The following is a 13,964-nucleotide window of genomic DNA, read 5'->3' on the forward strand; positions in this document are numbered from 1 at the left end:
TCCCTTGAATCTTGCTGTCACGGGGCTGTGGTTTTTAGGATTGGCACTTCCCCGTTTAGGCAGGGGAAGGGCCCTTACTGGCTTGAGAGGGCCAGCACTGTTCTGTCAGGAGGTTATGGGACAGACAACAGAGAACTGTGTTTCTCGTGTGTGCCCAGCTGCCCAGCTCTCACATTCTATGAGCCCCAAGGAAAGATCTATGAAATTAGCAGCCCTATCTAAACATCTGAGACTTCCAACTTGGTTGCCAATGAGGGCATCACGAGTATCCAGAAGATGTCCCTGCTCAGCTGTACTGACAACTCAGTCAACCAGCTGCTATGACAGTCAGAAACCCAACAGACATTTGTATTTGTGGATATGAAATATGCCTTCTGGGGAAACTTGCTCTTCTGTAAAAACAAGGATCTCAGTTTTGGAACAGCCTCTTGTGGGCTATTTTTTACCCACCGGTTCTTGCATATTCCTGAGCCAGGAGGGCACTGCAGTCACACACAGTCCCTCCAGGTTATTCAGCATGTGTCCCTCGTGAGTCCTGGCCTCTGGCACTGAGCACCTGAAGGGCACACCATTGTGGGATGGTGTTACTAGGAAGAGCTGGTTGGTTTCCTAGGGGTCCTACCACCCTGGTTCCAGCACCCACTTGGGGTCCTGTTCATATTGAATTAGATGATGGTGGCGGGGGGGCAAGGTGAGAGAATGTAGAAGGGAAATAGAAAGGGCTTAGTAAGTAGAATAGAAAATGGTGTTCTCAACTCCTCATGGTGTGTCTGGATGGCTGATGTGCCCTCCTTTGAATTACTCATTACCTTCTAAAAAGAGCTGGCCTGGCTTCCATGTTTGCATTTATTATGGACTACACCCCTCTAGCTGGGGCTGATTAACGTTAATATTAATATTCTTCAAGGATTTGGAACTGGAACCACAGACTCTGGCTCTCTGGTTAGCTGGTTTTGGACCATGTAGAGCCAGGGCTGGTCTGGCCATTCTCTACCATATTCACAAATAAATAGAAAACATCTGATCTGGAGAGAGAGCAAGAGAGAAAGAGAAGAGGAGAAAGGGGAAAAGGTGATTTTTAATAAATACATATTTGGTTTTCCCTTCTTAGCGCAGAGCTCCTAAAACCCTGGGAATTTTCTAAGTAATGAGAGTGATCAAGTTGTCTTTTGTTATGTTAATGAAGCGAGGGAGAAAGCTGGTTGCCAAGGGACCCAACCAGGTGATTAGAGGGTTGGAACTTTCAGTCCCACCCCTGACATCTGGTCAGTCCATCAATCATGCCTATGTAATGAAGCCTCCATAGAAACCCCAAAGGACTGGGTTTGGAGAGCTTCCAGGTTGGGGAACCAGAATTCTCCCACGTGCCACTGTCATGGGCCCCAAATTCCACAGGAGCAGAAGTTCCTTTGTTCAGGACCTCACCTATGTATCTCTTCATCTGGCTGTTGATTTGTATCCTTTAATATCCTTTGTGATAAACCAGTAATTCAGTGAGAAAATGAGTTTCCTCATGAGTTATGTGAGCTGCTCTAGCAAATTAATCAAACCCAAGGAGGGGTCGTAGGAACCTCCAATCTGTAGCTGGTCAGTCAGAAGCACGGGTGACAACCTGGGCTCGTGATTGGCATCTGAAGTGGAGGGTAGTCTTGTGGGACTGAGCCCTCCAACCTGTGGAATCCGATGCACCCTCTGGGTAGATGTGTTGGAATTGAGTTGAATGGTAGGACACCCAGCTGGTGCTGCAGAGAATTGCTTGGTGTGGGGAACCCCTCCCCCAGTCACACACATACTAGAACTGGGTGCAGAATTTTAGGAGCAAATACACAGAGAGAAGCAGAAATGAGTGACCATGTGGCGCTTCTAGAAAGGTATAGAGCATAACTTGGTTCTTGACTGTCCATTTTTTGGTTCAAGTCTTTTGTTAGACTCAGATGCATTTCTGGCCCTGGAGTTTCATAAGACACTCTGTGTCCTTCCAGTAAATTATCTTTTTTGCTACAGCTAGTTTAAGAAAGTTTTTTTCCCTTGTTACCAGAGAGTCTTGACAAAGACTGTTTTCTGTTTTTTTTAACCAGTCTGCACTGGACCACCTCCTCGTCTGTCTCCAGAATGGAGTGTCTCCCTCAGGACTGTCTCAGCCTGACTTGGAGCCTCTCAATCTTTCCGAGTTGGGCCTTTCGCTGGGTACCCCACCCTCTTTCTGGGTCTAGCCCAGTCCTGTTCTCTATTAAGCAGCTTAGTATTTTTGGTCTGGCACCAGCCAAAATGAAAATCACCAGACCATTTTGGTTTTGGTGCCACCTGGTTTGGAGTGAAAGTGAAGTTCTGTTTTTCATATTTGCAGTAATAATGAGATTTAACAGAATATATCCAGATGTTTTCTTTTCTGCACGCTGTATTTAGTGGTTTTAGGTAACTTGGGCCTTTTTAATTTCATTTAATTTAATAATGAGATGGAGGAAATGATCTCCTAACTGCTGAATAAGCATAGTGCTTGAAACATAGTAGACACTCAGTAAATGGGTGTTGAGTAAATGAAATAAATAGATGACTCTCTATATGCATAAGAAAGAAAGTGAAGCATTTCAATGAATTGGAGCTTCTTGAAAAAAAAAAAAAAAAAAAAGATGTCACCAAAACTCAAATGACCATGTAAGGCTTTTGTCCATCAGCTCTTTAAATCCCCAAATCCTAATCATAATGATTGCTTATATTAAAATGTGACTGTGTAGCACCAAGGGCTCTGGCTGCAGGAGGTCTTGTAATTTGAATTCTCAAAATGGCCTGCCTGGAAGAAGCCAGCCTGCGTGCCTGATGAGGACTCAGAGCTTCGCAGGAGGGGGTTGGTGTGGGTCAGACATTACCAGAAGGAAATAATTAAACAATTGTTTCTTAAGAACAGCAGACAGGGCTGGGAGCCAACCATCTTTTCTGCAGCCGTCCTTGGATTCGGCCCTTCAGTTGGCCATTGGGTAGCCATGTCCCATTCCAGTCAAGGAGGTATCAGCTTACTTTCAACTTAGGCCCTCATTTTTAAACAAACACACATCCTACTCAAAAAGTAAACTAGAATAAATATTTTTCTTTCCATTTCTTCGTAATTCTGTACACAATCCCAAAATATGAACTAGGATTTTTTTTCTTAATTGAAAAAAATTCTGCCTGGCTTTACCACAGATGACTAGATCTGGAACTTTTAATTTTAATCTTAAGGAAATTCCAAACCAAAAAATACTGCAAATTTTGTCAAAATGTGGTTTAAGTAGAAGACTAAAGCAGAGTTGGACTATCTTCTCTAAGTGCTGTCAGTACTTTGGAAGAAAAGCATCCTACATCTGTAATGTTCTTCTCTGCCCTCTTATGAACCATCTCCTTCTAGCTTTTTTTTTTTTTTTTTGCTACTAATACTTTCTTAATATCAAATCACAGAAGTGATTTGGGGACCCTGAAACATTCTGCATCAGAAGAGGAGAATCTACACGTGTTACCAAATCAGCTCTTCAGGGTCCAGCATAACCTTGGGAAGCAGAGCTGGGGAAAAACTTCCAGCCACTGGTGTCTGGAGAGATTCCTCCAGAGTACTTTTAGCCTTTATGGCTATAGAGTTTCTTCTAAAACGTATTTGGATTAGTATAGTGGTTTTAAAGCCTTTTGGGGAGGAGGGGGCTAATATTCTTTTTTAAAAGAAAAAAACCTTAAATGATTGTACACAATATAAAACAGACAAAAGTGGAGCTGCCTCGGTTGGAGGGTGTGAGGGACATGGGAGTGGGAATAATTAGAGACCTGCATCTCCACTTCCTCCTTGCCTTGAGGCATGGCCATAGAAAACTGGTGCTCTAATGGAGCGTAATCTAATGCCACAATAGTTTTAAACCAGTGTTTTCTAGACTGAGCATAAGCCTCAGCACCTGACGCTGTTTAGTTTGGATCCAATTAACAAAGTATGAATCACTAATCCATAAACATGGGCTCATTATATAGTGTTGTGATTCCCTTTTCTGGCCAACTTGGCCTTTGTCCTGCACTCATGACTGGTTTTCTTAGCTGTCAGTTTCTGTTTATGAAAAATAAAGCTGTACCAATATTCGCCTACCTCAGTCTCTGTTACTAACAGGGAACATTGCTTAACCTTCGAGTTTCAACTCTCCCATCAATAAAATGAGAACGAAAAATGATACCAGAAGCTATTTATAACTTTTGAGAAATTCTTGGTGAGGGCACACACACATGCATCATAATTGTTAATTTACAGCATCCTTTGTTAGCTAAGGAAACAATAAAGCAAAATGCCATACAGTTAATTAATCAAACCTAGAAATATAATGGTCTTGCATGAGAGGAATTGTGGGGATGAAATAATAATCAACTTAAGTCATCACCTTGAACAGTGACCCAACCCACAATTACTGGTCTTGAACGATGTTTCCCGCTCTCACTTCTAAAAGTGTTCTCTGAGTGTATGTATACACACAAGGTATTGAGCACTCACTGTCATTGACACAGTGCTAATCACTTTGTGTGCTTTATCTGATTTAATCCTCATGTCATTTCTATGAAGTTCATCATTGTCAAATGAACTGAGGTTTGGGAAGGTCAAATGACTTTCTGCAAATCTCACAATAAAAGTGAATTAGCTCTTGCTGGTTCCAAAGCTCAAGATACTAGGGGCTGACAAACAAGGTCTCTTAATGAGTAAGATCAGAAGACATACACTGGAGATCCTAACAAAGAATTTCCCCATAGAATACTCTTCCAGGTGTTTGTGCTTGCAAGGATAAGGAAGATGTTCAGCTAAGCATCTGGTCGAGTAGCTCCATCTCCAGGTACCCAAATTAATCTCAGCTGTGGGAGAAATCCTAGCACCCCTTTGTCTCTCTACTTCCTGGGTGAGTCTGCAGTTTTTCCCGAGCGACCTAATGGGTAGCCATAGGGTGAAAGGTTGGAGGCACTCACCAGTGGAGACGCTGGCCGAGGTAGGGGGGCTCCGGGCTTGCTCTTTCAGAGCCACCACATTGACAGTATATTCCTCCCCAGGCTTTAATCCTGTCTGGTTGAAGGATGTAACATCACTGGGGAGCTGGGCAATCACCCCTCCTTCATTGTTCTGCAGGGCGTGGTGGGGGGGAAGGGAGAAGCAGAGAAAGCAAAAGAGGAAATCAATGGGAGGGAAATGTTTGGGACACTGACTGTGAATTAAAGATGGGGACCACTTCTCTGCCCTCCAGGCTGACAGCTGAGGGTCTGGGGCCAGGAATGACTCCCAGCAGGATCAAGAAGAATGCCACCACTCTATGAGGATTTGGCAAACGGAGAACCAATTTTCAAGAACATTTCTTTGGGGGGCTTCCCTGGTGGCGCAGTGGATGAGAGTCCGCCTGCCGATGCAGGGGACGCGGGTTCGTGCCCCGGTCCGGGAGGATCCCACATGCCGCGGAGCGGCTGGGCCCGTGAGCCGTGGCCGTTGAGCCTGCGCTCCGCAACGGGAGAGGCCACAACAGTGAGAGGCCCGTGTACCAAAAAAAAACACACAAAAAACACATTTCTTTGGCTTCTCCTGAGTCTACTGAGTTTGCCAATAAAAATTAGTCATGAGGTGATGTAGATTGGCTCTTGCCAAAAATGAAATGTCTGATGCTTACCATCTATCAGATTTTTTGGCATTTATCATGGTGAGCATGCCCTTGGCTATTTAGAAGAGTCTAGTTGTGTATGTATGTGTGTAAACATCTTTATGTACATGACAACGTGTTTCAAACTAAGACATTCCCAGTTTTTTAATGAGCCAGAGCTATTATTTTGCTGTATCTGGAGTTTCTCATGGTGTTAAACTGGCTGCAAATCTGTCATTGTCTTATTACCCAGATGAGTTAGGAATCCGTGACACAACCAACTGTGAAGTACAAAGAAGAGAAAAGGGGTAGAACAAAGAATAATACAAAGGAGAGAAGAAAGAGACAAGTTGGTGGAAGAGGAAATGAAAAAGATCAACTTGATGATGTTGGGTCCAGGATTTTGTATCTTTCTACCCACCTATCTGTCTGTCTGTTTGCCTATTGTTATACATTTTCTCTGTGTGCCTCTGGAAATGGAGGTGACAAGAGGGCTCTTTTTTGTGGCACTGCCCTTCTCCACTATTCTTTGGTCTCTGTTCATGTCACCTGGAGTGCCCTATTATGTAATTTATAGCCATACTTTTATAAATCAACATGACCTCCCACTGGCCTCAACCTACAGATCATACAGCTATTCTCTGTGGCTGTATATTTGACCTTGGCATGCCCTGGCTAGCCCCACTCTTAGAGTTTTACATATTGGATGTAAAACAGGCAAACCTGGCATTGTTTTTTTCCTGCCTGAGTGTCAGAGTGACATGATTCTCTCTGCCCTGTTATAAAACCAGTTGCCCACCATACTTTACTGGCCATTTTCATGCAGATAAGACATATAAGAACGTATGTGTATAGAATGTCTGCTTCGATGTATTTAGCTTGCCACAACATGACTATATCCATATAAGAGAAGTGGGCAGAGGCCTGGAATAGGAAGTGGAGACCCAATTCTTCTTTTAAGCCTGCCACCAACTAGCTGTCTGATATCATTTAAGTTCACTGAGTCTTAGTCTCTATAAGCTAAACAAACTAGATATAAAATGAAGGGTCATCAGTTCCAACAGTCCATGCCTCTAAGAATTTTGAAGTAAAACAATGGTGAAATCATAGTCTCATTGGCCAAAAATGTGTCATCTGTCATTAAGTCTGATGAATGACTGAAAAAATCCTCTTTGATATTGAAAGATGAAGACAGAGGAAAGGAGTATGATTAAACATTATACCCTTATGAGTGGTATAGTTAGGGAAAACATCAGTGGCATTAATAAATCCTGGAAAACTAGAACTAGTCAGGCACCTCTGGCAACTTAGAAAAGTAGTTTTAGGGTTAATAAAATAAAATACTGCTTTGATGAATGGAAAGGAATCTTAGGTTACTTTTAAACTCAAATACTAATAATATAATTTGCTTAAGGAAAAAGTTTTCTCAATGAATAGGTTATGAAAGGTGTTTTTGTGTTACATCTCTGACCTTTAGAGACTGAAGCCATGCAAGCTGACTTTTGGGGCATCTGTCTGCACAGAAGGAAGCTGTGGCTTGATTATAAGACCGATTCAGTTTGGCTTTTCTTATGTCCTAAAGAGACGCCCCAACTTTTTGAAGGTCTCATTTTTCAGACTTGCTAAAATTACAGCTTTCTAAACCCTAGAGCTTTCTGAGCAGAGAGCTGGGGCTGGTGGCTGCTTCCGCATTCTCCTGTCATCCAAGGCCCAGGTGACAGGCTCAGGGCCATTACTCAGTCCTTACCATGCCTTTATGAAAGAAACGTTCTGTAGCCCATATACCCACAAAATGCCCCTTTGTGTCCTAATGGCACGGAGAGAGAGATGGGGGGGGCCTTTTGTGCTGCCCTGATTCCAAGTTGAGGGTATGAATACCCCAAATAAGGCTGTTTGGCAGTCTGACAGGTGGGGGTTACCTTTGGAATGAAGCTGATCTCCCACCCATCGAAGGAGAATGAGAAGGGTTCCCACTGCACCTCCACGGTGGTCTCTGTGATCGTCTTGAATCGTAGCCCTTGAGGAGTGGAGAGATCTGGAACACAGCAATGTGGGTGACCATGTCATGGCTCTCCCTGGCAGGGGCAGAGAGCATTACCTGGGGCTCCCTCCACACATGGGTGCGGTGGCGTGTGATGGGCAGGCTATCCCAATCTCATTACACAGGTGGTGGGTTCCAGGTAAGGGATCAGCCCATGCCACTGTGGTCTTGGCACTCAGTGTGGGCGAATATATGAATAAAGTTAACAAACATAACCTAATAAATACTTTTTTATGCTGTTACATAATAGGTTACTATTAAAATAAAAAAAAAACACACTTTCCTTTCCTTACTCAGGTGGTGAATCTTGGCATTTCACATAATGCCTTTTTCAGAGAAACTGAACACTGTCTTCAGAGGCTTTAAGGGTTCCCGAGAGACAATATAAAGGCTAACATCACTGTTTCCATTTCACACCCAGGAAACCGGGGCACAGAGAGAGTAATGAAAGACGTGGAGGAAGCCAACTTCAGCATATAGTCTGGAATGCTTTTCTCGATCACGTGATGTGCCCTAAGAATATCTTGTTTAGCTCAAATCACATGTCTAGGATGGTCTGAAATGTCCATTTCATGTATACAAGCAAAGCAAGGGCATAATCAAGGGACAGTAGCAGATACTGGGGTTTTCACTCTCACTCCACTAGCTCCTTCTTTTCTCCAGCTGTTCCTTCATTCTCTCTCCCTTCTCTCCTTCACTCATCTTTGCCACATGTATCTCGTTTTTAGTTCCCCTGCTTATCTCCCTCTTTTTCCATTCCCTACACCCTCCCCCGCCCCCTCCCCAACACATACACACACACACACACACACACACACACACACATACACACGCACAGGCACAGGTGGAAGTATGCTTGTCCTAATGCAGTTCCAATTACCAGCCCTGAAATAGTACAGCACGACTTTTCTCAGTTCTCCAGTGAGCCTGCTCCCATTTTAGCTGTGCCTCTCCTGGGATATTCCCATTGGAAAACTGACAGATTCTCATCCTTCCTGTTTGGAAGCTTCCTCATGTTTCTTGCTGAAAGGCAGGGCTGATTCTGAACCCACTTGAAGGCATGTCAGGGGAGTTTACATGATTCTGTCCTTGTCACCTGGGAGCTTGCCTGAGGGGATGCCCTGAATTGGTGTAATAAAGGCCATGGGAGATGGAAACCTCCTTATCACAGCATGTGCACGTGGATCAGAGAAGAGACGCCTGGGAGTCGGGCCAGGCTCTTGCTGAGGTGACCCATCCTGGAGCAGGGTGGGAAAAGCGGCAGATGGTGACCTGCCTCTCTACACAATCATTGCAGATATTTAAAACTAGTTCTCAGGCACGAGAGGAACCGAAGAAGAAGGTCAAATATAAACAGAGATAATTACAAGCATATTAAAAAAAAGGCAGCATTCATAGGGGGAGTCCAATATTATAACAGGATCTTTGTCACCTGAAAAGCAAGGGGACAAAATGACTTCTTAAATCCTTTTCCCTCTGCTTTTGCCCCTATGCTTACATCCTTCAAAGCACAACTCAAGTCCTTGGGCCTCCATGAAGACTTCAAAGCCAACTCTTCCTACTTCAACCTCTTCTTATTCTGAACTTTCATGACATTTGTTACCCAGATACCATCCTGTCATTTAAGAGCTACATAAAATGGGCTCAGATCTCTCATCCCATATTTGGTGATAAGTCCCATTTACCAACCCAGGGGCTTATGTTTCATGGTCACGTCTTGTTCCCGTTTCCTGCTACTGCTAAATTCTCTGCATTATGTAATAAAAAATAAGTATTTGGTCTTGGTCCTGGCACACAGCTCCCAAAACCCTAGGAATTCCCAGAGTGATAAGAGTATCTTTTGTATGATTATGAGACAACTGGTAGCTGGGACATCCTAGATAGCTGGTCTGCAGAAAAACCCAGGCATGATTTAGAGAGAGGGTTGGAACTTTCAGCCCCACCTCCCAACCTCCAGGGAGGGGAAAGGGGCTGACTTGAGTTAATCACCAATGGCTAGTGGTTTCGTCAATCATGCCTGTGTAATGAAACCTCCATAAAAAAAACCCTAAACGACGGGGTTCAGAGGGCTTCTGGGTTGGTGAACACATGGAGGTACTGAGAAAGGTGCTTGTCCAGAAAGAACGTGGAAACTCCACACCCCATACTTCACCCTATGCATGTCTTCCATTTGGTTGTTCCTGAGTTGTATCCTTTATAAGAAACTGGTAATAGAGACTAAAGCTCTGTGAGTTCTAAGGAATTACCAAAAGTAAGCAGGGGTTGTGGGAACTCCTTAAATTTATAGCTGGTCAGTCAGAAGTCCCGGTGACAACCTGGGACTTGTGACTGGCAACTGACGTGGAGGCCCTGTGAGGCTGAGGCCTTAGCTTGTGGGATCTGATGCTAACTCCAGGTGGATAGATATTGAACTGAATTGAACTGGATTGTTGGACACCCAGCTGGCATTTGAGAGCTGGACAAGTGGTGTTGGAAAGATAATTGAAGAATTCGGAAGGTGTATAAACAAAACTAAATAACAGCCCTTTCCCATCTCTTTCTTATTCTGCTCTTTGATGTAGTCAATGTTAATAGTTGGCATGCAATTTTTAAAAAATTTTCTGTGCTTAAATAGACATACAAAATATAGATACATACCTATAGCAGTTTCTCTGTTATAAATAGAACACTTCCATTTCTCATGGAGAAGAGTTTAGCTTGCTCTCTGTGTCTGTCTCTCTTTTGCCCCGTTGTCTTTCTAAACGATGCTTTAGAGCCTCAACGTTTATAAGCAAAATGGACTATCAGGATATTTTACTAAATAAATGATCACGAAGAAATAATGCTATGAGGAGAGGTGGGTGTTTTCAGTTGTCGTTTTAAATAAGATTATTTTTTTCCACTCTGTTATACACTTACCATCTGTAACATACCATTTAGCACTTGCTTATTATACATCCTATTTCATATCTCCTGGTTTCTAGTCTCTAACTAGATTTGAAGTCTATATAAGTCTCATGCTTTCCTTGACTTCTAATCAGACTAGCTTATAACAAGTCAGAACTCAATAATTAAAGTACTTTTTGTCCTTTTGGTTCTATAATTGATAAGGGTTGCCTGGATTTGGAAACTCTTTTTTGGAAGTGCCTTTTTAATGAGGTACCCTTTCCTAAGTGGGTCACGTTGGAAGTCCTTCCCCTCAAGAGCAATGATTATTGCAGGCATCCCTGAAGAATTAAGAAAAGACACTACTATCATGAATGCCCATGATCTCATGTAGGAGAAAAGAAGAATGAAACAGGATGGGGAAATGGTACGTACGGGTGGCCACCTTGGCCGTGATGGGAAGGCTGAGGATGTTGCTAATGACAGCGTAGACGCTGATGTTGTAGGTGAGACCTGGCTCCAGCTCCGAGATGGTGACACCACTCCAATCTCCAGGCACCCGCTGCTGGAGCTGGAGGCCCTCCAGGGCCGTTGGCTGGTAAGAGATCACATATTCCGTCACTGCCATCGGCCCGTCCCATTCCAGCTCAATGGACCTGTCGCTGATACCAGCCACTCGCAAGTCCTCTGGAGGGGCAACTACCAGGAGGCAATACACAGATAGCATGAGCTCAGAGGACTGCCTTCCCCATCCTGGACCCAACTTCCTTCCTCACATCTCACCCCACATGCCCCGTCTGTATATTCTGCTCAGCTCATTGCCTTTGAGTGATTGGTAATTCCCTTTGCAGGCAGGTTCTTATCTTTTCTGTGCTCAGTACTCCCATCCCTATAGGGCCATGAGTTAGTGGTGTGCTGGAGCCGGCTTCTACTGGCTCAGGAAAGTTGATTGTCGAATTTTGCAAGACAGTTTTAAATAGTCATTATTAAAGATTAAATTATATTCAATATTAACTTACAATTAAGTAAATTATCTTAAAAACAAAATTATGAATACTCCAAACTCATCACTGGCAAATTACTTCACTACATTTTACTATTATCTATGCCCTTGAGTCAATTTACATGTGTTGTATCTCTCTGGTAGAAATACTATGTAATTGTGTGCTAATGCACAGCTGTTTCCAACTCTACATTTAGTGACTTCATGTTGGTAGTTTGAAATTGGCCACAGAGGGAGTATTTACACCATGGAAGTTGGCAACTGCTACAAAGTGGGGCTTTTTATTTTTTCCCTCAGAGAGCTAGTTGTTAGATATTTAACAGCATACATTGGCTAATATTTTTGGTAGTTTTATAAATTATTGTTACCAGATTACCCTGGGAGCCAGTATTTGATTTGGCAAGTGGAAATAAAGGCTTATTCCTGGTTATCTTGCAAAATACAAGAAGCCAAAAACAGTAAATCCTAGATACCATGGACTGATGAAGACATTCAATAACACTTTATTTTCCCTGTTAAAAGGAGACTGTTGAAGTTTTGAAAGAAATGTAACTCGTGTTAAACAAATTTTTATTAGCCTTGATTTTGGGGATGATGAGAAAGGAGCATTCTTGAGGGCTTTGCTTTTCTCTCTTGTTCTACTTTTCAAATGCTATTCAGAGAATCACCAAAAATTAAACCTCATTGAAATAGACTTTCATGTTTGGTTCCCTTGGGAAGTAAAGATCCACCAGTAGTGGGGGTATTAAATGACTGGAACTTTAAGATCAATTAGGAAGTTAACGCCAGTATACCTGTAATTGGACCGGCCCATAGATTAAATCAAAGATCAGGCCAGTATTTAAATAGTCATAATTAACTTATACATTTATATGCAGTGGAAGCTTTGGTTAGTTTAGAAGTTGTCATTGGTGTTGAATTTCTCCTCTGAGCATTCTCACTCTCTCACCTTTACAAGAGCAGAGGACCGAGGCAGCTGCTAGTCACAGGACCATGTGAAAAGAAGGTGTCTGCCCTCCCTGTGGTGCTCAACCTCAAATCCCTGGCAGAGGTGTAAATGAGGACTCATAAGATGGAAATTAAGAACATATATTTACAATGTTGGGCGTTTGCTTTGATTGCTTTTGCCCCAAACTGTGAATGGTATAAAACAATCTAGATAGCAGAGCTTCCTTTGATTAAAGATGGCAAATGTTGACCAAAACAAAAAAAATTTAAATTTATTTTTAAAAAATTTATAAAACTAGATAAATGTAAATGAAATTTAAATAATCAAACATTCAAATGATAGTTTATAAGCATATATCATTTCTAACTCTGGCATGATGAAAGCTTTGAATTGCACTAAGATCTTTGGGGTAGCCTGTATAATGCATGCCAAATGACTGCTGGACCAGGGAAAGAAGAGTTGGTATATAGAACCTGTCAGTATTTTGCATGGTTATATAGAGCATTTATTATGCACCAAGGACAACGCTAAACATTCTGACATAGATTTTCTTATTTCATCCTTTCACCAACACTATGGAATTGGTATTATTTTTACCCCTGTTTTATAGAGAAGAAAACTGAGTCACAGAGTCAGCAAACACACAAGCTAGGATTTGAACCCAGGCACAATGATTCCAGAATCTCTAAGCCAGTGTACAATACCACTTTACATTTGCATAGCATTTCAGTCTATAAAACATGTTTAGATAAGCCATCTAACTAGACTTAAAAAAAATCCTTTAATAGCAGCTCTATGAGGTAGATTGGGTAGATATAATTATCCCAACTTTACAAATGGAGAAACTGAGACCCAGGCTAAAGGACTTGCCAAAAGTAAGGGAGTTGGGTCATAGCTGAACTGATTATCAAACCAAGATCTATACTTAGTGTGTTCTTTCCCTTACAATTTGTAGGATGGGTTACTGATTGTACCAGATGCTTTCCTTCATTTATACACAGCCCTCAAAAATAAACTACATCAGTGAATAATTCAGACTGTCGTTTAGGATGTGAATTCCAGACTGGTGCTTATCCTAGAGGTAAGAAACTTCTTTTAAGAAGGATTCTCTAAAATTTCACAATTTGTGTGGAAACACAAAAGACCCCAAATAGCCAAAGCAATCTTGAGAAAGAAAAATGGAGCTGGAGGAATCAGGCTCCCTGGCTTCAGACTATACTACAAAGCTACAGTAATCAAGACAGTATGGTACTGGCACAAAAACAGAAATATAGATCAATGGAACAGGATAGAAAGCCCAGAGATAAACCCACGCACATATGGTCACCTTATCTTTGACAAAGGAGGCAAGAATATACAATGGAGAAAAGACAGCCTCTTCAATAAGTGGTGCTGGCAAAACTGGACAGGTGAATGTAAAAGTATGAAATTAGAACAGTCCGTAACACCATACACAAAAATAAATTCAAAATGGATTAAAGAACTAAATGT

General features: G+C 42.3%; 1 protein-coding gene across 1 annotated transcript in view; it reads right to left on the reverse strand.

Moving 5' to 3' along the window:
* TNR (tenascin R) overlaps positions 1-13,964 on the reverse strand; it is an 84,675-nt gene that overhangs the window by 62,765 nt on the left and 7,946 nt on the right. The window contains exons 3-5 of the mRNA XM_007117808.2: positions 10,957-11,220; positions 7,535-7,650; positions 4,960-5,110 (exon numbers count right to left, since the gene is read on the reverse strand). Of these exons, the coding sequence (XP_007117870.1) occupies positions 4,960-5,110; positions 7,535-7,650; positions 10,957-11,220 (531 nt within the window). The remainder of the gene's footprint in view (positions 1-4,959; positions 5,111-7,534; positions 7,651-10,956; positions 11,221-13,964) is intronic.

Source organism: Physeter macrocephalus, chromosome 4 (assembly GCF_002837175.3).
Source record: "Physeter macrocephalus isolate SW-GA chromosome 4, ASM283717v5, whole genome shotgun sequence".
In the NCBI taxonomy this organism is placed as follows: Eukaryota; Metazoa; Chordata; class Mammalia; order Artiodactyla; family Physeteridae; genus Physeter; species Physeter macrocephalus.